Source organism: Leishmania infantum, chromosome 8 (genome assembly GCF_000002875.2).
Source record: "Leishmania infantum JPCM5 genome chromosome 8".
NCBI lineage: Eukaryota > Euglenozoa > Kinetoplastea > Trypanosomatida > Trypanosomatidae > Leishmania > Leishmania infantum.
Genome location: NC_009392.2, coordinates 415160 through 437742, shown reverse-complemented (window position 1 = coordinate 437742; position 22583 = coordinate 415160). Strand labels below are relative to the sequence as shown.

Genomic DNA, 22583 nt, shown 5'->3' with positions numbered 1-22583 from the left:
CTGCGAAAAATTGTGTGAGCCTGTCGCCTGTGTTGCAGGAGTATCTTTGTTGTTGTTGATCGCTCGACCTCGAACAGAGGCGCCCAGATCGCGACTCGATGTGACTCTGGAGGTGATAATGGATGCCGATGAGCCACACAAACAGCAGACAGCGCAACGGAGAAGATAGTGGAAACGTTATTGTCCGTTCTGTTCTCTCACTTCCGTTGTTGTCGCCCACGTTGCTGTCCCTCTGTTAGACGGGGGTAGAAGCACACGCACATACGTTGCGGTCCAATACCATGGACAGAGGGAGAAACAGAGACAGAGGAAAGGGTGGTGCGGGAGAGGGGACGAGCGCAATGGAACCCATTTCAAAAAGCGAGGTGTCGGCGCACCTTCTCAGGTGCGCCGACTCGCACACACTCACAGACAGACGTGCTTCGAGTGGGGCTACGCATACATGGCTACACACGCTCACGCACAATCTGTGCAAGCACCACCACCGCCGACTACCAAACGAGGACAGCAAAAGGCCAAGCGCTTTTGAAGCGCCTTCGCTGCACTTACAAACTCGAACTCAAGAACCATGTCGCTGTCGCATGCCTGCTGCATGTCCCTGCATGGAGGAGGGCCGGTAGGGGGAGGTGGAGCGGGGGTGGCGGCGTGAGGGGGGAGGCCACGTATCTTTTGACGATTCCAATTTGTCCTTCCCGTATTCCGGGTGGCAGAGGAGATGGAAACACGGCACGGAGAGCGAACAGAAAAAGGCATGCGGGTAAAGGAAAGCTGCTGGAGGCAAGAGAAAGGGGGGAGTGGGGAGCACAGCACGGGCCCGCTGTGTAGTTTACATTCAAGGGAGAAAAAAAAAGAGGTGAACAGATGCACAGAGGGATAGAGAGAGAGATCCCGACGCTGCCATATGCGCATGCGGCTCGGCAAGATTGGCAACGACAACCAGCAGCCGCCACTGAAAAAAAGGAGTAGAGAATCCGGGCGAACGGAGAGGAAACGAAAACGACGGAGGGTGTGGCCCGCATCAACGGCGTCACTCGCGCCTGCACTGCAAACAATCCATTCAAACAGCAGGAGAGACTGAGAAAGAGAGAGGGAGGAGGGGGAGCGAGCCAAACCCAGCCATGCGCGTGCGGAGAAGAGAAGCGAAGCGACAGACAAGCCCACTCCTCTCTCTCACTCTCTTGTCCCCCTTCGCGACGAGCTTGAGGCGGCAGCGGCATCGTCGTCCGGCAGCATCGTCTCCTTTGTCATCACGTAGTACCGCTTCTGGAACTCGTTCAAGTCAACGGCGTACGTTGTGCCGTTGTCGCGGGTTTGAGTGTAGGCCTCCGCTGGCAGACTAGGAAAGAAGAATTCTAAGAGACACGCCATCTCCGCGGCGGTGGGGGCGCCAGTGAGTATCTCCTCGATGCAGCGGCGCAGCTGCACTGGAGTGATGACTGTGTCGCGGTCTGGGTTCGTGAAAGAATACAGGTCAGCCCGACGGCCACGGTAGGCACGCGGCATGGTGGACGCCAGGCGAAACATGTCCGCCCCTTTCCAGCACCGTGCGTCCAGGCGGGACTTCAGCTCCCGCAGCACCTTTGAGCGCAACGCACGCCGCTCAATCTCCTTCAGCTCGGCCTCCCTGCCGCCGCTTGGCATGCTGGCAATTCGCACAGAGCCTGCCGTCCTGTGCTCATCGCCGACGGCGTCTATCCACTTCATCAGGTCTACAGAAGTGAAGTACGCTGTGTCGCGTGTGGGGGCGATATGCGCGAAGATGGCAGCCGCGGCACCCCTGTCTTCCGTAATCTGGAACGCCTTCATCGCCATCGTGAACTCGGGCAAACTTACAATACCGTCGCGGTCGCGATCGAGTGCCATAAACGAGGCTACCCCAGTTCCATATCGAGAGTGAAGGTGGCTGCGAAGCTCCGAGACGAGATGGTCTACCGTCACCATCGCCCCCGTCGCATCCGTCACCATCGCTGGCCCGTCAGCAGTGTCCTCCGGCAGCGTACCGGCGCAGCGGGCGTAGAAGGTGGCGGTGTGCGCATCCATCCTGTAAAGCCGCAGCGGTAGACCGTTGATGACGACCTCCTTGCCCTCACCCAGATCGGAGAGGGTGTAGTGTGGCACCTCGCCCGGCACGGCCGGTGGTTTCGGCGCGTTGCGTGGGCCAGGCTTCGGCGGAATCTTCATCACCTTCCTTCGCTTCCACATGCAGCCACCGTTGATGCCGGCCTTCGGGTACGCACTCTCATACACCATGAACTCCTCCGAGTTGGTGTAGTAAGTGACAGTGAAGCGGCGCTGCTCGTCGTCATGGTTGGCGGGGCGGGCGAGCACAGCACGGAAACGGAGCGTGTCAGTCGGCGTGCCTTTCGCCGCTGCGGCGGCATTGGCCGAGGAGACGGCGACGCCTCCGTCGGCGTCTCCGGCGTCTCCGGCGTCCGCGGCGGTAACTGGTTTCCCCACCACACTCTTCACACCGTCTCCAAGGAGGCTCTTCGTTGGTGCCTCTGTCCCGAGTACTGTTCGGCGCCCATCTCCCTGAAAGTAACTCGACACATCCACAGGCGGCCGCAAAGAAACGCCGTAGCGCTCCATGAAAAATTCTCGTGTGTAGTCATCGCAGTCGTACAGGAGGACTGAGCGGCCGAAGACGTTCAGAGTCACGCCGACGTCCAGATCCACGTCGCGGTAGTAGGCGTCTGGGATGCCCATGTCCGGCTCGCGCTGTCCGTTCACGCGATGTGCAAACGTCAGCTCGTTCGCCTTGGCCACCGAGCCACTCTTGGGAAGCCAGCATCGCGACAGGTACAGGCCTTGGCAGCTCTCTGGAGAGCTCTGCCGCTGCACAATAGCAATGGAGTTGTCCTCCACAAACAACATCACCTCCAGCCTTCGCACCATCCCAGCAGGGACGCTGTCACGCTCGTCGAGGATGGCGTAGAAGCGGAGCATCTTTCCACCGTCCCGGATGAAGCGGACGGAATGCTCCACCTCATCGGCGCTAGAGTCCTGAGACAGCAAGCCGAACTTGCCAGACTTGAGCCGCTCCTGATATCGCCCGTACTCGGACATAAACAGATCGTCTGGGCACTCCACTGGCGCCCCCACCTCGATGCCGAGGGCTGTGAGGAAGTCACGTGTGAAGTCGTCGCAGTCGTACAAGAAGAAGTCCGTGGCGTTGAGCCGCACCGAGTTTCCCACGTTGAAGAAGTTGAGGGACACGTACTCCTCACCAGGGAACTGTTCTCGCTGCCGCGGATCGGCGACCACCTTCTGCCGCTTCAGAAACACGCCGCCGTCAAGCCCGCTGTTAATGATGCGCGGCTCCTCGATGAGGATTGTGTCGTCGACGGGGAAGAAGCTAATGACCACCCTGCGGTGCCAGAACGAGGCCGCCCCCGCCTCGGGAGCCGGCTCGCTGAAGAAAGCGTAGAAGCGCAGCACCTTGTCATCCAGTGTCACGTGGCGCCAATCCGCAGCAGCGCGAGCTTTGCGCGTAGCGGCGTTGCGGTTGAGGGAAGAAGACATCAAGGCATCGACCAGCTGCTGCGCAGTGCGGCACATGTCTGGGGCCGGTGCTGGGAACGTGCTGTTTCGCGTGGCAGGAAACACGCGCGTGCCGCGGAACTCCGCCTCCAGCTGCTGTGGCTTGCCTTGCTTGAAGCGAAACGCCTGGTCATTCCAGTTGTGCCCCACGCGCGGGGGAAGCAGCTGCGGATCCAAAGCGCGAACGTACTCCTTTGGCACGTTGCTCTGGTTCGCCATCGAGAGGCGGAGCTGCGGATCGGAGGACATGAAGGGCACAGACACACACCCACTGTTGTGGTGTTATGTTATTGGAAGAGGTGTATCTGCGCACGTTTCGCGTGCGAAGGCGCTGGGCGATAGCAACAAGGGGACTAAGTGTGGATGATGGAGTTCCTCTAGTGAAGAAGGCACAAGAGTTAGTTTTGTGTTGTTGTATGTTTAAGTTACGAGAGGCAGCATGGAAAAGGAGCGAAACAGTAACGGCGTTCATGTATCGATGGGCGGGTGTATGGTGCGCACGAGGCATGGCGAACGTGGGCAAGCAGGGAGAGTTGAAGAGGGGGGGACACCAAAGTGGTTGCCTGGCTATGCGTGAGTGCGTCTCTGTCTACCTCAGTAGACACCCGGAAGGTATTCCTGCAGTGCGTTGTCGTGAACACGAGAGTGAGCTCTGTCGACTACAGCACCAGACGCGCCCCCTACCGATTGCCCGTTTGTGTTGCCCCTTCGTTATTGATCATGTTTTGTTTTTGGTCGTTTTCTTTGGTATGCACGGGTGTCACGGTGCACCGCGGCATCGCAGCATCGCAGCAAGATGATCAGCTTGTAAAGCCAGAAGCTGCGTGATCAGCCCGTGAGCTTCTATGCCACCCCGTGCGCCTCCATCGCCACCTGCACAGGCCCGCCGCTGCCAACGTGACACCTGGGCACAAAGAAAACAACATGGTTCTGCGTCACCCTTCTTTTCCTTGTCTTCTGTCGACTCCTCAGATATACGTTGACCCCATCTGCAGTCTATTCCTCTGGGGGGAGAATCTCCTTCAGAGAAGCTATTGAAGGGAGCGATTAGCCGAAAAGCCGACACCATCTTCGCTGTCGTTTGTGTCGTTTCTTCGGTGCTTAATAGAATAGCATACAGACGCTCGAAATACACAGACACACACAGACGCTGTTAGAAGCTCCATACAAGCGCGTACACGGACGCGCATTTATGCATCAGTGACGTCTATGTACTTCCTCCACGCCGCAGCACATGGCTGCTCAGCGCGGAGTCTTTTGCGAGACGCGTATGATAGGAAAGGGAAAAGAAACAAGACAGTGCCAATAGAGAGAAAAAAAAAGAGGGTGCCGCACGCGGCCAGTGCCCGAAAGACGCAGCGCGTCGTCCCCCTCCCTCCCCTCTTTTCCTACCAAATGACCTTCATGTCTCCGTTGACAAGATAGCGAGAGAGAGAGAAGGGAGGTGGGTGAGAGCGCGCGGAAATGCAGGCGTTGGAGACCTTTTCTTTTGCTTGTTTCTTTTCGGTGATGGCCACGGTGTCCCCTCTGCTCGCCGCCCCTGCCTTCCCCCTCCCTCCCTCCCTCCCTCTAGTCTTTTACCTTCGCCCTAGCCGAATACAGGGCAGCTTCTTTAGCGTCATCGCACCGTTGAATAGAGGAACTACACACGAAAATAAAACAAAATCGTTGCACCACCGCGCCAGGAAGAGCGTGAGAAGAAGAAAAAGGGGAGAAGGTGCCAAGCGAAGGAGATAAGGAGTGTGTGCGCAGCCACAAAGGCTCACAAACGACATCCCTTGCTTCCCCTTCATTACCTTCATGCGGGACGCGCATCTGCACCACAGCCTCGACGTCGTGTTTGAGAGGCGCAGCACTTTACCCGTGCATGTGAATCGCTGCTTTACTGTTCTTTGTCATGCCCGCCGACGCAAAGACACAGAAAAAATGAGGCAGCGTAGAAGTCTACTGACCAAAACGAATGATGCCAGCTGAAATCAGCTTGTTGATCTTCGCTGAGATGCCGGAGTCCTTCATGTACTCCTGAATGCGCGTGGGATCGTTCTGCATCTCCTTCAGCACTAGTTGCATATAGCTATCTTGCATGATTGCCGCGATTTCAGGATCGTCCATGGCGCGGCGCGCCGCCTCGTCGCCATCCGCGGACTGGCCAGATGCCATCTCCTGAATCTTCATGATTGTGCGATACCGCCCATCCTTGCAGTCCGCGTTGCTCGGGTCCACCTTGAGGCCCTCATCGTACGCCTGCAGCGCGCGGTTGTACTGCTTGGTCCAAAAGTAAGCATGACCCTTGCGCGCGTAGCCCTTAACAAAGTCGGGCTTCAGCTCAATGCACTTCTCCGCGTCCTTGAGGGCGTCGTTGAAGGCTCCAAGCTTGATGTAAGCGGCCGCGCGATTGCTGTAGGAAGTGTGCTCGGCAGGGTTGCGTTTGATGGCCTCCGTGTACGCTGTCACGGCCTCGGGGAACTTATCCTCCTTGAAGTACTGGTTACCTTCGTCTTTCTTCTGCTTCGCGATCTCAGGATCGATGTAGGCTTCCTCCACCGCCTTTTGGTGCTCCTTCTCGCACTCCGTGAGCTTCTTGAGGGTGTCAGGGTTACGCCACTCGACAAGGGCGCGCTTGTAAAGGTCAATGGCGGCCTCGTACTTCCTCTGCTTTTGGAGGCACAAGGCGTTCCGGGTCATGAGCTTCGCAATGATTGTGTAGTCGCAGTGGTTCTCGCGAGCGTGCTCGATACCGTGCTCGCACTCGGCGATGCACTTGTCGTAGTCACCCTGCTCGAAGTACACGGCCGACACGTTCAGAATGTACAAAGTGTTCTTGGGGTCTTTCACCTGCGCCTCTTGGTACTTGGTCAGCGCCTCCTCAAACTTTTTCGAGAGGTAGAGCTTGTTGCCCTCCTCCTTGAGCGCCAGGGCCTCCTTCTCGTTGTCGGTGAGAAGCTTCTCCTCTTTTGGCTTCGCTGTCTCCGCCGCCTTCGCAGACGGACGTTCCTCCTCCTCGTCATCACCATCGTTGGGAATCTTCATCCCGCTCAGGTACATGAGCGTCAGGGCAAAGCGCTGGTCTTCCATGTACAGTCGGGCCTGCGAAGGGTCGCGGATGACGGTGTCCACCATCTTCACGTAGTCAGGCTGCAGCATAAGTAGGGACAGCTTGGGATTCTCTTGGATCTTTCGGAACGCCTCCGGGGTGAAGACGCGAGCGATGGGGTCACGTGCTTCGCGGGCCTTGGCTACCTGCACGTCCTTCACGCCCTGCGCGCAGCTGCTGTTGGAAGGGTCCACCTTGAGCCCCTTTTCATACGCGGCAATGGCATCGTCGTAGCGGCGCATGCCATGGAGAGCTGCGCCTCGGCGCACGTAGCCCTTGGCCCAATTCGGCTTGATCGAGATGCACTTGTCGGCGTCGTCCAGCGCGTCCTTGTACTTTTGCATGGCTGCAAAGCAGGCGGAGCGGTTGCTGTAGAGGACACTGTTCTGCTCATCCAACTGGATCGCCTTTGAGAAGTAGTTCACTGCCTCCACATAGCGGCCGGCGGAGAACTCTTCGTTCCCCTTGTTCTTCAGCTCAGTTGCGTCCATTACGGAGAAATGTGCGGCGACGCACTGTAAAAATTTTGTTCGTAGACTTTTTTTTTCAGCCGTATGTAGGATAGATGTTGCTGTGTGTGTGTGTGTGAGTGAGGGATGTGTATGTGTGTGATCGCTCGTGGGTGTTCACAGTAGTTCTGTTCAAACGAGCAAAGTGACGTAGCGGGTCTCAGAAGGCATACACGGCACCACCACGGAAGAGAGGGAAAGGAGAGGCAAGGCAAAGTGAGCGCGCAACGAAAGATATGATACGTGATAAGGGCACCAGCAGGCCTTTGCGCATTCTCAGACGAAAACAAAAAGAGACCTGCAGAGAAAGGTGGTTTCCTGCAGCTCCACCGGTGCTGCCTATCCGATGGCACCGCTTTCGCACGCACAGCTGGCGATCTCACACGGTGCTCATTGTTCTCTACACTTGATCCGCTATCGCACCCGTGGTGCCTCTGGCACTAAAACAATCGCTTTCGGACTTCCACAAAAGTACTGCGTTCCCGTGCGTGTGTTGCATGCGTCTAGCCGCTTGTTGTTGTCGCTGCTGTTCTGTTTTGCCGGTGCTACACGTGTTAATCAACTTCATATAAAAAGTAATCACTTTGTGCTAACTCGAAACAAAAGAGAGAAGGAACGAACCAGAAAAGAAAAGCGAGGGAGGCCCCCCTTCTTCTTCTGTTCGCGGTGCCTTAGATGGTGCGTGCATATATATATATATATATATGTGTGTGTGTGTGTGACATCACTCACCTCCTTACGCACACATACACGTGCCCACCCCGGCACTTCCTAAGCTGTGTAAAGACGCTACGCGAGGAGAATGTCGAGAACCAAAAGAAAGAAGGGAATGAGACAGACGCCGCTGCTATCAGCAAACGCGAAGAACTGGTGAACCGACAAGGGCAGAGATGAGCGACAACGATGAAGGTGAGAAGTCACGTATCGGTTCATCTTCGCACGCTTTTCGTACTGCAGCAGCGGGAATCAGCGCGACACCCCTCTTAGTGAGCAGCCTTATTTTCCTCTACCGGAGCATCATCGCGCTGGTGAATTCGGGCCTGCAAAGCCAGCACCTCCTTCAGAAGCCGCTCGCGGTCACCGTCACCGGCAGACTGAGACGCCTGTGGACTGTGAGCCGATGCCTCAGCGGCCTTCGAGGACTGGGTCTGAGCCATAATTTCACGCACCTCGTTCACAGAGCGCAGCCGCACCGGCAAAAGGCGGCGCTCCTCCAGCGGAGACCACCACTGGAAGCCGGAGACATCCACCTCGAGCTCGGCGCGATCACGCACCTCAGGGCACCAGTCCATGTAGCGCCACACGCCCAGCTGACCCTCCAAGTGCTTGATGGTGAGGCGCTGCATAATGGCCTCGCGAGCGAGCACCGGCTTGAAGCGCTCGAGAAGATCAACAAGGTCGTCAAGGCGCTTATCTTGCACCGGCTTGCGGTATTGCTGCAGCACGGCCTCAATCTGGGCCTCGTCACGCTCCATGGTGTTGGCGGCAATCGTATCGTAGCGAATCCGCTTCTCGTTCACCAGCTCGCGGTCCGTCACGTTGTTGTACTCTTCCCCCCAGTTGATCTGCGGAACGGGGGCTTCGGGCAGACCCTGCTCGGCACGCTTGGCACGATACGCCGCCAGCTTCGACTTGGCCTCCACCTGGCGCTTCATCTGTGCGAGCTTCACCTCGTCCTCGGGGGTGTAAACAACCCACCTCGCAATCTCATCAAAATCATACTTGCCATCGTCTTTGTGGTACGACCAGAGAGCATGGCGGAGGCAGCGCTCCATCAGTGCCAGCTTGTCCATTGGCTGATCATCCGTGGTGGCCTTGCGCATCTTCTGTGCGCCGCCCAGAAGCGCCTCAATCTCTTTCTCGAGTTGCTCTATGGTGGCGGTGTGCTTGCGCGTGTAGGACGCAGGCGCCTCACCCTTGTAGCGCCTGATCATCTCGATCGCGATCTTGGTGTTCTTCTTGATCTGCTCCTCCTTGGAGACGGACGCAAACGGCACGGGAGGAAAGTACATCACAGGCGCTGCCCCGCAGATGGAGCGAACGCACGGAGTGCTCAGAGCAGGGGCGGTGAGACGGCGCATGGTCAAAATTTTACAGCTTACGGCCTACTGTGCCGAAGTACCATACCCATCGCATTGTGTGCCAGGGAATTTAATAAAAGACAGGAAACCAGTAACAGAGAAAAGACCGGGCAGAAGTAGAAACACCTTGAAGGTTGAAAGTCGACCAAGCCTGTAAGACAGTCGCAGTCCTGACGTACATATCGGGCCCTAACCTGCAATCGTCGAAAAAGGGGGTAAGAGAGAAGCCGCGATTCGGAAGATACCACGCACACAACTTCTTCTGTGCAACAGTACGCGTGTTCTTTGTTGTCGTCCCTTTTGAATACTGTATTCACATCGTCTTCTCATTGTTGCAGTCCATTTTTTTTTAATGTTCATTCTCTGCCAGGGGGCATGGGCTCAGCACAACTCTGCCCCAGGCCGGTTGCACGCCCACCGCCTGCTGCAAAGCAGCGCTAGACACACGTTGCGGCAGTGCGCCGACTCGGTCACCAGTGCGTGATCTCGGCCCCAAACACCACCCACTGAGCAGGGCGCCTCGCAGCCGCTCACCCATCATGCCGGCCGCCCCCTGCTGCATCTCCCCTCGGGGTGGCGCGGGCTCCCTCACCAGTGGGCAGTGGGGGCCAGGTGGGACACATCGGGGTCACGTGGTCACCCTGCCCGTCACACACACATGGCACAAACGGCTGCATAGTTGCAGCTCTCTCCGACGCAGCGCCATCAAGAAGCGCACCGCCGGCATCAGCAGCGACACATCGCTCTGACCTCACCACGTCGCAGGTGCTTGGCCCTGTCACTACAAGCAGAGGGTTGACACTCGCAAGGGATAGGGGGAACTGCTTGGCTCCTCCAGAGGGAGTGGGTACTGAGCCGCTAAGCTACGCTGAGATGCCATACGTCATGATGGGCTTCAAAAACATTAGCAGGAAGAAAAGCGGGAAGCAGGAACATCAAAGGTGCAACGAAACATTCGATGGGAAAAGAGGGTTCAGAATGCGATCCCCGTAATCAGCGTCTTCCAAGCGCAGTAAAACTAGTGGAGCTCCAATTCAATGTGTGAGAATATGAGAAAAACAAACTTGAGGATGGTCTAGAAAAGATTTACATCGCGAATGCTCCAAAATAATGATTGGACGAGCAAGTGTAGAGGGTATACTTCAAGAGTGGAACCAAAAGACAAACCAAGTGCTTTCCGTTGCAATCATTTCGGATACTGAAACTGGCAAGCGAGAAGGAAAAGTTCGTTCGTTTTTACACCTAGTGTTCACAACTAATCGGAGGGAAAATATAGAGCTCTCACCTCGACAAATCGAAAAAAGGTCAAAGTCTGCTCGTAAGCACCCTGTGAAGATCCCAGTGTGTATATCCCCTTGATAAAGGTCCGGCTCTGCTGCTGGTCAATAAAAAAAAATAGCAGAGCTGAGAGGGCAAAAAAAAAAGATTTCTTTGTGGACATTTAGAGAAGGCGGACTGAAAATTGTGCCGACGGTAAAAAGGGAGCAGAAAGTTGCTTGTCCTCCTCGCCAAATCGTCATTTCCATTCCCGTGGCTTGATTGCGGGAAGCTTGACGGATGTTATCTTCGAAGGAAACCGTAAAGTCGTTCCGTCGCGTGTAGAGGCCTGCAGGGAAGCTTTGACCTCACCAGCAGTCCTTGCGTCCTGTGTATTGCTCCACTTGCATACTTTCCGATTGTCAATAGGACACACGTCGCTAAATTCAGAGAGCCATTTAAATCCGCACTTGTGGTGCATTATGTGGCCACAAGGAAGTGCAATGCACCTGTTGGACGCCACGAATCTACGGAGACACACCGGGCAACTATCATTTCTTCTTGCGCACGCGCTAAAATACTCGACTGGCAGGTTACTAAGCTCCTCTTCCCCTAGAGGTCTCCTCTTGTCGTTGTCTAGAGCGATGAGTGCTTCATAGTCTTCCGGGTTAATCTCACGGTATTGTAAATCTCCCATACTCTGAGGCGACACACTGCATGTCGACGGCGCAGGGCCTCCCAGCTTGCTGCAGCTAAAAGGGTGTGAAGGATGAGTCTTGCACAACGTGTAGCAGCGCCTGCACAAAAAGTAGTCAGGGCAAAGGAGGCATGTGTAGTTCTCAGTTTTGCAAGGCACACTGCAGTTGCTGCAGCAGGTATCGCTTTTACTTTCAGACCTCGACACCATTTCACGACACTTTGGACAGGTGTTGCAGTTGACTTTTCCGCTTTTCGATGCCAATTCCAAGCACAGCTGATGAAAGTGAGCGCCGCATTTTTCGCATGAGCCGACGCTACCCGTGCTCTCGTGGCAAAAAACGCATTTTCCTTCATCCGCTCTCTTGTCGATAAGGTCACTTAGCTCCACCTCATTGATGTATCTTTGCCATACAATCGGATTTTCCTCGCTTACTTTGAAGAACAAGAGCAGAACGGAAAGAGTATGAGCGCACGGCTGTGTAGCGCCGCAGGAGCACATATGCGGATTCCCAATCGTGCAATTATGATTCTTTCCTTGGATATCACAAACAGCAAACCTCGTCGGGTCATTTAGTTTCTTTATGACCATGCGCGACTTTTTAGCGGCACTAATTCGCTTCCTAATCCTATCGGGGCACTCTCCGACCCACATCTGCCTCTGTGCCATCCCATACAAGCCACACAAAAGTTCTTTTTTTTTCGCTTGTTTGAAGTCGAGAAAAAAGGCTGGAGTTGACGGAGGGAAAAAAAATGAAAGCGTCAGCTAAGAGCAGAGAGAAGTGTTGCGAGCTTGCTTGCGTCCGCCTGCTGTGTCACACTGGCACGGCACCGTATGAGTCGTCTGAGATGAAGAGCCTGGCGGGTCGTCGCCGAGCAAATAAGCATAAGAATATACCTGTAAGTTATGGTGTCTGCTTTCCAGCATTTTTTGTCTTTTGCAGAGATGCTTGTGATGCACAGAAACCAACCAGATTAGGAATGGCTCCCTTTTTGAAAGGAATCTATGACAAACGCAAGACCTTGCTTTACGATCGTTCTCGTCGAGCTTGGCTCAGCCTTCGCAAGTCTTGTTTTCACTGCCACTGTGTCGCGTTTCTTGTGCTGAGTTTTCCCTTCTTGAGGGATCGCTTTCGTGCTTTTGCGCTTTGCCTTCATCTTTGCACGCGCGAATCCGCGACCCTTCTTCTCAAGCTGCTTGCGAAAGCCGCCTTTGCCACCCCCGCGACACCTCACGAGAGCGAAAAGAGAGTCACAGCTGCCTATCTCCTCTCTCACCGCAATGAGCTTGCTGTTCTCTTTCACATAGAGTTCAAACGTTTCTGGAGAGCTATCCGTTTGCCTAGAGAGAGCCTCCAGAATTGCATCCTTTGTGGCCTGCGGAACCAAGAAGGAAATTACTTTCTGAACTGGAAGAAGAGTGCAGCAAAGCGCACGCGGCAATCCTGCGGCCATTCTTCACTCTCACGCGGAAGCTGCAACTCGATTGAGAACCTTTCTGAAATGAAACGACTATGAATCTTTCCTTATTTGTTGGGGCCAGAAAAGAAGGTGTTGAAAAAGTTTCATCCATTGCTGCATGTACGCTGAAATCAGTTCATGTCGTACTCCAACGCGACGTAGGCTCATTTTCCTGTAAAGACGGCAACAACCGCCTTGATACCTGGGCGCTTTTCGGCAGATTGAGTTTGATTCAACGAAAAACACCTCAGTGTGGCGGATTACGGAGGCAAAACGATCACTTCAATATTTTTGTTCGCTTACTCACTTCCGCTGGTGCTTACGAGCCACCACCTCAATAATGAAGCCTGCCGGTCCGGCGCCCTAATATTTTTAAAGATAAGCAACCCGAGCAGGCGGCACACAAGATGATACTCCCCATTTTCGTTCCATCACAGCGATGCGTCTCCCCTCTTAACACGTGGGCATCTCAGCGTAGCGCAGCGTCTCAGTACCCACTCCCTCTGGAGGAGCCAAGCAGTTCCCCCTATCCCTTGCGAGTGTCAACCCTCTGCTTTTAGTGACAGGGCCAAGCACCTGCGACGTGGTGAGGTCAGAGCGATGTGTCGCTGCTGATGCCGGCGGTGCGCTTCTTGATGGCGCTGCGTCGGAGAGAGCTGCAACTATGCAGCCGTTTGTGCCATGTGTGTGTGACGGGCAGGGTGACCACGTGACCCCGATGTGTCCCACCTGGCCCCCACTGCCCACTGGTGAGGGAGCCCGCGCCACCCCGAGGGGAGATGCAGCAGGGGGCGGCCGGCATGATGGGTGAGCGGCTGCGAGGCGCCCTGCTCAGTGGGTGGTGTTTGGGGCCGAGATCACGCACTGGTGACCGAGTCGGCGCACTGCCGCAACGTGTGTCTAGCGCTGCTTTGCAGCAGGCGGTGGGCGTGCAGCCGGCCTGGGGCAGAGTTGTGCTGAGCCCATGCCCCCTGGCAGAAAATAAATGCGTTTGAAAAAAGAATAGGGCTAGCGCTGCGGCACATGCAGAAGGACGCTGCGCTGCTCAAGATCACTTTTAAGAACGAAAACCCCACCACGGGCATGATGCCAGCCCTCCCTCCTTTCTCAAAACCTCTTCACCAGGTTTGAGAGAACCTTCAGAAGACGGGCTGCACCCCCACGTTTACACCAAGCTTTGAAAGCCAGAATTTACGGACATAGACACTATGTATATCGACTGAATGAACCAGTCTGTCGCCATTAAGCGAGTGACATAAAAGCAGATTTTTGCTTCGTAAAAAGGAGGAAGCACGCTTTTTGAGCAAGCATGAGCAGATGTAGCCTTTGCAGCGCGGGAAAAAAGTTGCCGATCAAGTTCAAACGTAACGTGCAGGTTTTTAAGCCTTCGTGGAGCTGCGGAGATAGCATCCCCACCTTCTGCTGTGAAGTTTTTGTCGTTGCTTTGTTTGTCTGTTATTTCTGGATCTTTGGGGCCTGAATTATGCGCGTTTGAAAGCGAAAAGGCAGTTTTGGCTTCGGTTTCAATTCTTAAAAGCATGGGAAATGCAAGGCGACACCGACTGCCAAGGAAACATCCCCCCATTGCCGGAGGGAAACGCACGGCTGTACATCACGAAAATGGGATCTTTGTTTAACTGGAAAGGAGGCGCCGTGTCCCGCACAATCCCCCCCTCTCACTTTCCATTTCCACAGGAAATTGATGTGATTGATTCACACATATTTCAGACGTCATCCTGGCTTTCGCAAAGGGGCGCCCAACCGCAACGGCGGCCCCTTTGAAAAAGCACACCCTCTGCACACAATTATTGTACCAGAAGATTCTCGGCGGCTGGGAAAAGTGAAATGATGAGGAAAGATTTGCATGGATGCAACGCAAACAGAACAGAAAACCCTGTGGGCGGCGATGGCGGCGAAGGTTGACACTCGCTTTCGCAATGGCAAAAGGGGCTGGGCGCCGCCATCGCCGGAAGCCCCCGCTCAGCCGGAAAAACACCCCGCGGCACAACACGGGCCGCACCATTTGGGTTGCATTATTGGGGGTCTGTGGGGCCTGCTCCCGTCGGTCCGAAAACACGCTTCGAAGTTGCTTGCCTTGCAGGGTCGCTTTTTAATTTCCAAGAGCGGCGCGATAAATGCACGGCGGCGACCCTGGGACCTCTGAAAAGCGCAACCCTCGCAAAAAAGGTCTCTCCGCCCCAAACCGCGGGCCACGCCCCCGGGCGCCCAACCCAGGGCTCTGGGGGGGAACCCTGTGCTGCTGCTGTCCGGGGTGTGGCTCGCCCGGTCTTTGAAGGCAAGTTTTGTTTTTTTTTCGGTGGGGGAAATCTGTCCAGGGCGTCCTTTCGGCCCCTTGAAATCAAAGCCGCCACGAAGAAACCGCCCGGCGGCGCACCGTCGCCAGCGCCCTCGCAACCAAAAGCAAAAAAGCGCGGCACGGAGGTCATTCGCAGGAAACCCAACGGATCCGCAGAGCATGGCTGCAAACCCGCATTTTTTGAGAAGCGTCAGAAGCCGACCCTTCGAGGGGGTGACTTCTGCCGGCAGCGCGGCAAGCATTTCCCCCAGCCCCGCCATTTGTGAGAAAGCTGCTGCCGAGCGCCGTTCCCACAGAAAATTTAAGGGGTTTGCCTTTCCCGGTTTCACAACCCCCCCCCTCTCCTTTTTCAGGCGCACTCCTTCCGGTGGTTTGAATCCTTGCACATGCAAGCGTGAAAGGCACGCAGCGTGCATGAAGAATGCGGCTACGCACAAAGCCGCATGCGCGCCCGGTGGTCGGCCGCGCCTCCGTGCCGGGAGGTATCGGGCACCGCTCCCATTCTGGTCGGCGGCGGGCGGGCTTTGGGCTTCCGCTTGGTCCAAAAAATCCCGGCGGCCCCGGGAAGCCCGCCCACCGCCCACAAAAGAAGGCGGCCAGCTGCAAGCAGAACGCCCCAGTCTTCCATATGCGCCCCCGCCCCTGTTCGCCGCCACCGCGCGCGGCCAACCCCCTTTTCCCCAACGGACGGCCACCCCGCCGCCAGTTTTTCCTCCTCGCCGATGAGCTGGCGCTGACCAACCCCAGGCATTGGAAACGGTTGGCGGGCCTTTCGCTCGTTTTGGTGGGTTGGGGCCTCCGCCTAACCGCCTCGAAAACAGAAGCCGGCCCCGTGGGGCGGCGGCGGCGGCCGTGGGCTGTGCCCGACCCCCGCCCAAGGGCAGCGAAAAACCCACACCCACCCCCCGCGCCCGGCGCCGCATAATTTTCCTTTACGGAAGCCCTAAAAGCACATCCCCGACGCGGCTTGCATTTGCCAATGCCGTCTCTGCAAAAACCGTTGCGCCTTTTTGTCCTAAGGAGTTCGCGCCTTTTCTGGAATACAAACTCGCGGTCGCATGGGCGACGCGATGGCGTGCGGCGCATTTCCTCCGAAAGGGGCAGGGCCGCTTTAACAATTGCACGGCGGATAAAAGGAAAGCACCCGTGTGGAGTTACACCGGCGCTCTTGCTTGAAATTTCTGAAAGCCGCTGCGCAAAGGATGCTTTGCCGTAAGTGCGCACCTGGTCCCCCGCGCGCGCCCGAAATATCGCCCCTAAGCGAGGAAAGCCGCCATATTCATAGACGCAAAGGAGTGAATATTTTGCATGGTTCATTCCCCGCAAGCATTCGGGCAATAGTCACCCCGACCATTCACAACCGCCTTGGCAGCCGCAACAGAAACAGAAGAAAATATTTTTTTTGGCAACGCCCGTACAACGACCCCGGCGCATGGCACAAAGCAAAATATTAAAAACGAAAACCACCAGGACAGCCTTTTTACCCCTTTCCTAACGATTGCTTCCGGGGTGATTTTTTCGAGCCCTGCCAAAGAGAGGCGCCGCCCGTTTCTTCTGGACGTCCCATCGGCGAGATCTTCTGCTTTTGCGCGCGCGTGCGCAGAAATGCAATCCGGTAATCCCGCGCTGGGCGGCGATACGGCTTCTTGTGCGCGAAAGATTCCCTCCGATGGCCCACGTGCTCCTTACACCGGCTGCCAGCCCCCCCTTGGCCGGTCGGAGCGCAAAGCCGGGGCGGCGCGCTGCCTCGAACGGTAGGGGGGGGGCGGGGGCGCTTCTGGCGGTCTGCGCAGGCGGTGGGGACAGGCCGGTGCCTCCACGGGCGGTGGCGGGAAGGCCCCGGGCAGCCCATACGGCTTTCAGGGGGGTTTGGCGCGGGGGACGGGAAGGCGACCTTTCCAGCGCTGGCGCCGGCACTTCCGCGGCGACGTTGTTCTTTTTCTAGGCCTGGGCAACGCCGCGGACGCTCGGGGAACTCCCCGCAGCGGTGGTCACGCACCCACGGGGAGGCCTTGGCAAGATCGCCAACCCCGTTTGGCACGGGCGGGGTGGGCCGTGAGCCGGCAGCGCCGGTGAAGGTGCTGGGGAATATCGTGCGCTGTTGCGTTTCGAGTAGCAAAGCTTCCGCGTCCTAGGCGCGCCATTCTCTATAAAGATGCCTTCGCGGTATTGCAGGTGGTGCTTTCATGCATGGAATAGCAGCCCAGATCGTGGGCAATAGGTAGCGGGGCGCAGCTGGCAGTGGGATGGGGGCTCTGGGCCCGGGTGTGGGCTCGGCGCTGGGGCGGGGGCTGCGAGGTGTTTCGCCGCCTGGGGCGCCGTTGGTGCGCCAACGGTTGGGTAGACGCGGGGCTGCGGATGCGGCCGTGGCGCGAGTCCATCTTGATGGCGCGGCGCCCAACCGGGCCGTGGCCAAACTCACTGTCCGGGGGCAAAAGGGTCGCGTGCGCCGGTCTGTCGTGTTTGTGCCGAAGGGGAAAAACAGGGCTGGTATCTTACAGGCGGGGCATATCATGCCTTTAAATTAAAAACAGGATAGGCCCCAGACTACGCTTCGCATTGCCGCATCGCTAAAGAAGCGTTCGGGCACCGAAAGCATCAGTGGATGATGGCGCCACGCGTCGCCACGCGTGGCGGTGGGGTGGCGTATGGGCGGGGGGTTGCCCAGGCTCAGGGGTTGCATCGCCACGGTGTTCCTAGCCGCCGGGGCCTGCGCCGCACTCGCCGACATCGAAAGCGAAGGTTTGCAGGCGCTTAGCTTCCGTAAACGCCGGGCACTGGGCTGTAGCGCCGTGTTGGGATGGCCGACTTAGCTGCAGATAGTTTTTTCACCTGTACCGTAATTATATGCAGCTTTAGGGTTTCAATGGGTTAACCTTTCCAGACGGTAACATTCCCAAACGAAACGGGATAAAATCTGAAGACGGCAGCACCCGCATGACTCGAGAGCTTTGGGTGAGGCTTGGCAAAGCACAGCGCTTATTTTACTCTTACGGTGCGGCTCCGCTGCCCCAGCCGCGGTTCGCCATTTGCTGGGGATGGGGCGCTTTTGGGGCGCGGCGTCGCGGTGGCCGCGGCCTTTCTGTTCCGCAGGCCCTTTGGTGGGAACCCTTACCCCCAGCGCGCCGGGTCGGCGGGGCACCTCTTTCCCTGTCCTTTTGCTTTGGGTTTGCGGGTCGGCGCTTTGGGTGGCCGCAGGGGGGGGTTTCAAGGCCTATGGCGACGCGGCGTGTTTGGCCTGGGCGCTGGGGCCGCTTTTTCCATGCTGTGCTGCCTGGGGTTTGCGATTTGAGAAAAAACTGGGTATCACGGATGCCGGGGCAGGGGGGGGGGAGCGGTGGAATCCTGTCACCTGGGCTCTCTCCTTTCCGGTGATCGAGGCAAAAACTGAGGAAACAGTGCGCATGTTCTTTGTTGTCGTCCCTTTTGAATACTGTATTCACATCGTCTTCTCATTGTTGCAGTCCATTTTTTTTTAATGTTCATTCTCTGCCAGGGGGCATGGGCTCAGCACAACTCTGCCCCAGGCCGGTTGCACGCCCACCGCCTGCTGCAAAGCAGCGCTAGACACACGTTGCGGCAGTGCGCCGACTCGGTCACCAGTGCGTGATCTCGGCCCCAAACACCACCCACTGAGCAGGGCGCCTCGCAGCCGCTCACCCATCATGCCGGCCGCCCCCTGCTGCATCTCCCCTCGGGGTGGCGCGGGCTCCCTCACCAGTGGGCAGTGGGGGCCAGGTGGGACACATCGGGGTCACGTGGTCACCCTGCCCGTCACACACACATGGCACAAACGGCTGCATAGTTGCAGCTCTCTCCGACGCAGCGCCATCAAGAAGCGCACCGCCGGCATCAGCAGCGACACATCGCTCTGACCTCACCACGTCGCAGGTGCTTGGCCCTGTCACTAAAAGCAGAGGGTTGACACTCGCAAGGGATAGGGGGAACTGCTTGGCTCCTCCAGAGGGAGTGGGTACTGAACTCTACTACCACTTTGAGCCGTTGTGTGTTGTCAGAGTGGTCTTTGCTGTCGGTTTTTTTGGGAGCTGCGAGTTGTTGTGGGGCGCGCGATCTGGTAACTGAACATCGATAACTTCTGCCTTCTGTGCTGACTTCCGTGTTGTCTGCGTTGTTGCGTGCAAGGGCCATAGCGGAGTTGGTCGACGAAAGGAGCAAATAAGTGAGGTCTCCACGTTGTGTACGCAGCTGATACCGATACTTTGACAGAAAACAATATTTTGAAAATACATCAGATGTAGTAAAAGATGTGAGAGGGGTATTCCGCTGTTGAAGTAATGGAAAGAATGCGAATGACCTGAGTTGCCTTTGCCCCGGGTGCCCAAGGTAGAAAAAGAAGCACTAAAGTGCATCTTTCTGTAGCATTGTTCGCCTCACTTGCCCCCCTTTTGTGCCTACGCACCTTTGGTGTGGAGTTGTGTTTTGCCGGCTAGAAAATGCTATCCTCATCACATCCAGTGCGCACAAGCTTCGAGTTGAACCTCTCACCTTCGCATGAGAGTGGCTTTCGCTTTATCATGCGCGAGGGCAAGCTATTATCAGGTGCAGGCAGCAAATATACACGATGTGCGTGCATGGATCTTGACAGGAGCAACGGCCGCTTCCTTGAGCAGTGAGCGGATTCATGATATAACCGCTTTCTGCTCTGGTCGAAGAGCACCAACATTGCCTGAGAGCTTCCTTATGTCTAACGCATCATCATCAGTGTATCAAAGGGTTCCACAAGCGGTAGAGGAGGAAACACTGGCAAAGGAAGAATTTATCTTGAGAAAGTGGGAAGTGTGGAACGCTTGGATGGCCGAGCAGCTTGCTTTGGAAGGTACTGTGCCTGCAGCAGTTTTGTGTTGTAACACCCCCCACAGTGACTGTTTCCACAGGGTGTCACGGTTCTCAAACCGAAGCATTTCAAGAGTCCAGCCGAAAAATGCGCGAGGCTTCTTATCACTGCAGAACTACGCTGCGAACGCATCATCGCTTTGTTCTTCCCTCTTCCACTCCCCGCGCAGTAGGCTCGGAGGTGAGGTGACCACATTCAAAGTCGCGGATCGTCTCACTGCAAGCGCGGAGCGACGGCGATACCGTTCGAAATCGACAAATGACAGCCGGGAGCTGCTCTTTTGACGGGCACTAGAATTGGACGACTGCGTCGGTACCGGCGTTCTTGGCGGAAGTTTTGTATCGCTGGCGCGCCGCACAGCGGCGTTACTTAGGCCTTTGATGGCTAAGATGGGCCAAGAGTCGGAGCACACTCGACATGCGGGTGCAATGCAATACGGCGAAAGTGAAGCAGATGCCGACAAAAGCCACCGGCATACAATTGCGGGGGAGTTTGTGGCTCTAGATGATGAGTGGGCGAAGCAATTCAAAGAGCTCATTGGGAGTAAACAAGGGTTATCTACTCTGAAAACTCCTCTCTCCAGGACAATAAACGGGGCAAAGAGTCACCTGCAAGTATCGAATAGTCTTATTCAGCGTGGTGTGGGAATACCTAGCCCACCGAAAAGGCCTCTGCTTCTCGCAAACTCGCAGCGCATATCCTGTACTGTGAATGGTGTCCTTCACATAGACCCAGAGCTCGACCCCTTCGACCGGCACGACGAGAAAGTTAGGGTTGAAGGTATCAAAACCAGTAATAGTTTCTTGCTGGATAGTTTTTCGCCTAAGTCGTACATTGGGGCACCGTTAGACAGGAGCGCTCTCAGCATTCTATTCGTTGATCATCACGTCGACGAGGACCAGCTCTCTGCCTATGGTGTCGAGTTGCCACTCCGTGAAGACTATCACGCACACGTCTTGCCGGACTGAAATGAGTCGAGGATACGTTTTGCACCTAGCCCGCTGGAGAATCACCAAGAACTCTTGTAGGGCAATCTCACTCACTCAGGGTGCATCAAATTTTTTTTTCGATTGCGGACCTCTCACGCATGTATTCGCTATTATTCCTGCTTTTCGTTTCCTGTATGGTTACTTGGTTTTCTATCTTCTTTTGCAATCGGATGTGACTCTATCTCTCTTTCTTATCGTCCTTGTGCAGTTCAGTGCCTTGGACTCGAGCTCGTGGATCTCAAAAAAAAAATTAGCCTTTGCAGTTTGACTTCTCTATTCCCCACAGGACGGCCTTTCATAGACTCGCTTACGCAAGCTGTGTGACAGCGAGGCACAGCAGTTCCGTCGATTGGGAGCAGGATTAAATCTACATGTAAATCTTATTCGCCTTTTTATAAGGCTTGTCTCTCTTTTTTTGTTGTCTGCTCTGCCTTTATCCCATTCACGGCTTTTTGGAGCTAAAGCGACTGTGAAGGACGCGATCGTTTGATTTGTTGTGTCTATGCCCTTGATGAAGACGGTTTTCTTCGGGATCGACTGCAACTTTGCCCGCTACGCCAAAACACTGGCGACTCTGGGCTACAAGCCAATCAGTAAGTTGCCTGAGTTGCTAGGCGAGGATGACAAGGAAAACCATGAGGTTGACATCCAGCGAGATCATTATTTACAACGGTGCTGAAATCACTTCGGCAATGCTCCCCAACAATTCCGGAAACAACGAAACGGGAGCACTTATGACAGGGGACACCTCAAAGTGGTAGTAGAGTTCAGTACCCACTCCCTCTGGAGGAGCCAAGCAGTTCCCCCTATCCCTTGCGAGTGTCAACCCTCTGCTTGTAGTGACAGGGCCAAGCACCTGCGACGTGGTGAGGTCAGAGCGATGTGTCGCTGCTGATGCCGGCGGTGCGCTTCTTGATGGCGCTGCGTCGGAGAGAGCTGCAACTATGCAGCCGTTTGTGCCATGTGTGTGTGACGGGCAGGGTGACCACGTGACCCCGATGTGTCCCACCTGGCCCCCACTGCCCACTGGTGAGGGAGCCCGCGCCACCCCGAGGGGAGATGCAGCAGGGGGCGGCCGGCATGATGGGTGAGCGGGTGCGAGGCGCCCTGCTCAGTGGGTGGTGTTTGGGGCCGAGATCACGCACTGGTGACCGAGTCGGCGCACTGCCGCAACGTGTGTCTAGCGCTGCTTTGCAGCAGGCGGTGGGCGTGCAGCCGGCCTGGGGCAGAGTTGTGCTGAGCCCATGCCCCCTGGCAGAGAGTAAACATGTTGGGAAAGAGAAAGAGCAAACTGGAGAAAATCGTGTAAATGTGCGGGGTCTATAAGCTCTCGGGGATGCGGGTCGTCTGATCGGAGGGTATTGTCCCCGTTATGACGCTGTTGCAGTACAAGACGGGACTCTAGACGGATCAAGGGGTTGTTAGCGGCGATGCAACACGCATCACTTACTCGTGATGGGCTGTCGTCTCGCGCCTTATCTCAGGTTTGTTGGCCTCTACGCTCGCCCATCGCATGCATGGACTCTCTCGTCTCTAGATGGCGTCTGAGTAGTGCGAGAACGGAAGCTAATTGTGCTGTCGCCTACGAAGTCCAGACCCGTGGCTCCAAGAGCATTCTGCAGGTGACTTTATGGTCCATAGCGGCGATCTCGGCGACGCATTTTTCCCATTGCAGGCAGTAGACGTCCCCGTAGATGTCGAATGGAGAAACCAGTTTTTCTATGGCACTGGTTACTTGGTAAATCTAGCGTTGGCAGCTGACAACTGCGAGACAGCAGGCGGAC

The 22583-nt window shown here is 56.1% G+C and overlaps 4 protein-coding genes across 4 annotated transcripts; all 4 read right to left on the bottom strand.

Moving 5' to 3' along the window:
• Nucleotides 1-1170: 1170 nt before the first annotated feature.
• On the bottom strand, nt 1171-3789 carry LINJ_08_1030 (conserved hypothetical protein; the record flags this gene model as incomplete). Its single annotated transcript, XM_001463399.1, has 1 exon — nt 1171-3789. The coding sequence occupies one exon, from the start codon at nt 3787-3789 to the stop codon at nt 1171-1173; it is 2619 nt and encodes an 872-aa protein (XP_001463436.1).
• A 1695-nt stretch (nt 3790-5484) lies between these two features.
• LINJ_08_1020 (stress-induced protein sti1) lies at nt 5485-7125 on the bottom strand (the record flags this gene model as incomplete). The annotated part of the gene is made up of 1 exon (XM_001463398.1): nt 5485-7125. One exon carries the CDS (start codon nt 7123-7125, stop codon nt 5485-5487), a length of 1641 nt encoding a protein of 546 aa, XP_001463435.1.
• Nucleotides 7126-8126: 1001 nt separating this feature from the next.
• On the bottom strand, nt 8127-9224 carry LINJ_08_1010 (conserved hypothetical protein; the record flags this gene model as incomplete). The annotated part of the gene is made up of 1 exon (XM_001463397.1): nt 8127-9224. The coding sequence occupies one exon, from the start codon at nt 9222-9224 to the stop codon at nt 8127-8129; it is 1098 nt and encodes a 365-aa protein (XP_001463434.1).
• Nucleotides 9225-10740: 1516 nt separating this feature from the next.
• On the bottom strand, nt 10741-11832 carry LINJ_08_1001 (conserved hypothetical protein; the record flags this gene model as incomplete). Its single annotated transcript, XM_003392191.1, has 1 exon — nt 10741-11832. One exon carries the CDS (start codon nt 11830-11832, stop codon nt 10741-10743), a length of 1092 nt encoding a protein of 363 aa, XP_003392239.1.
• Nucleotides 11833-22583: the final 10751 nt, after the last annotated feature.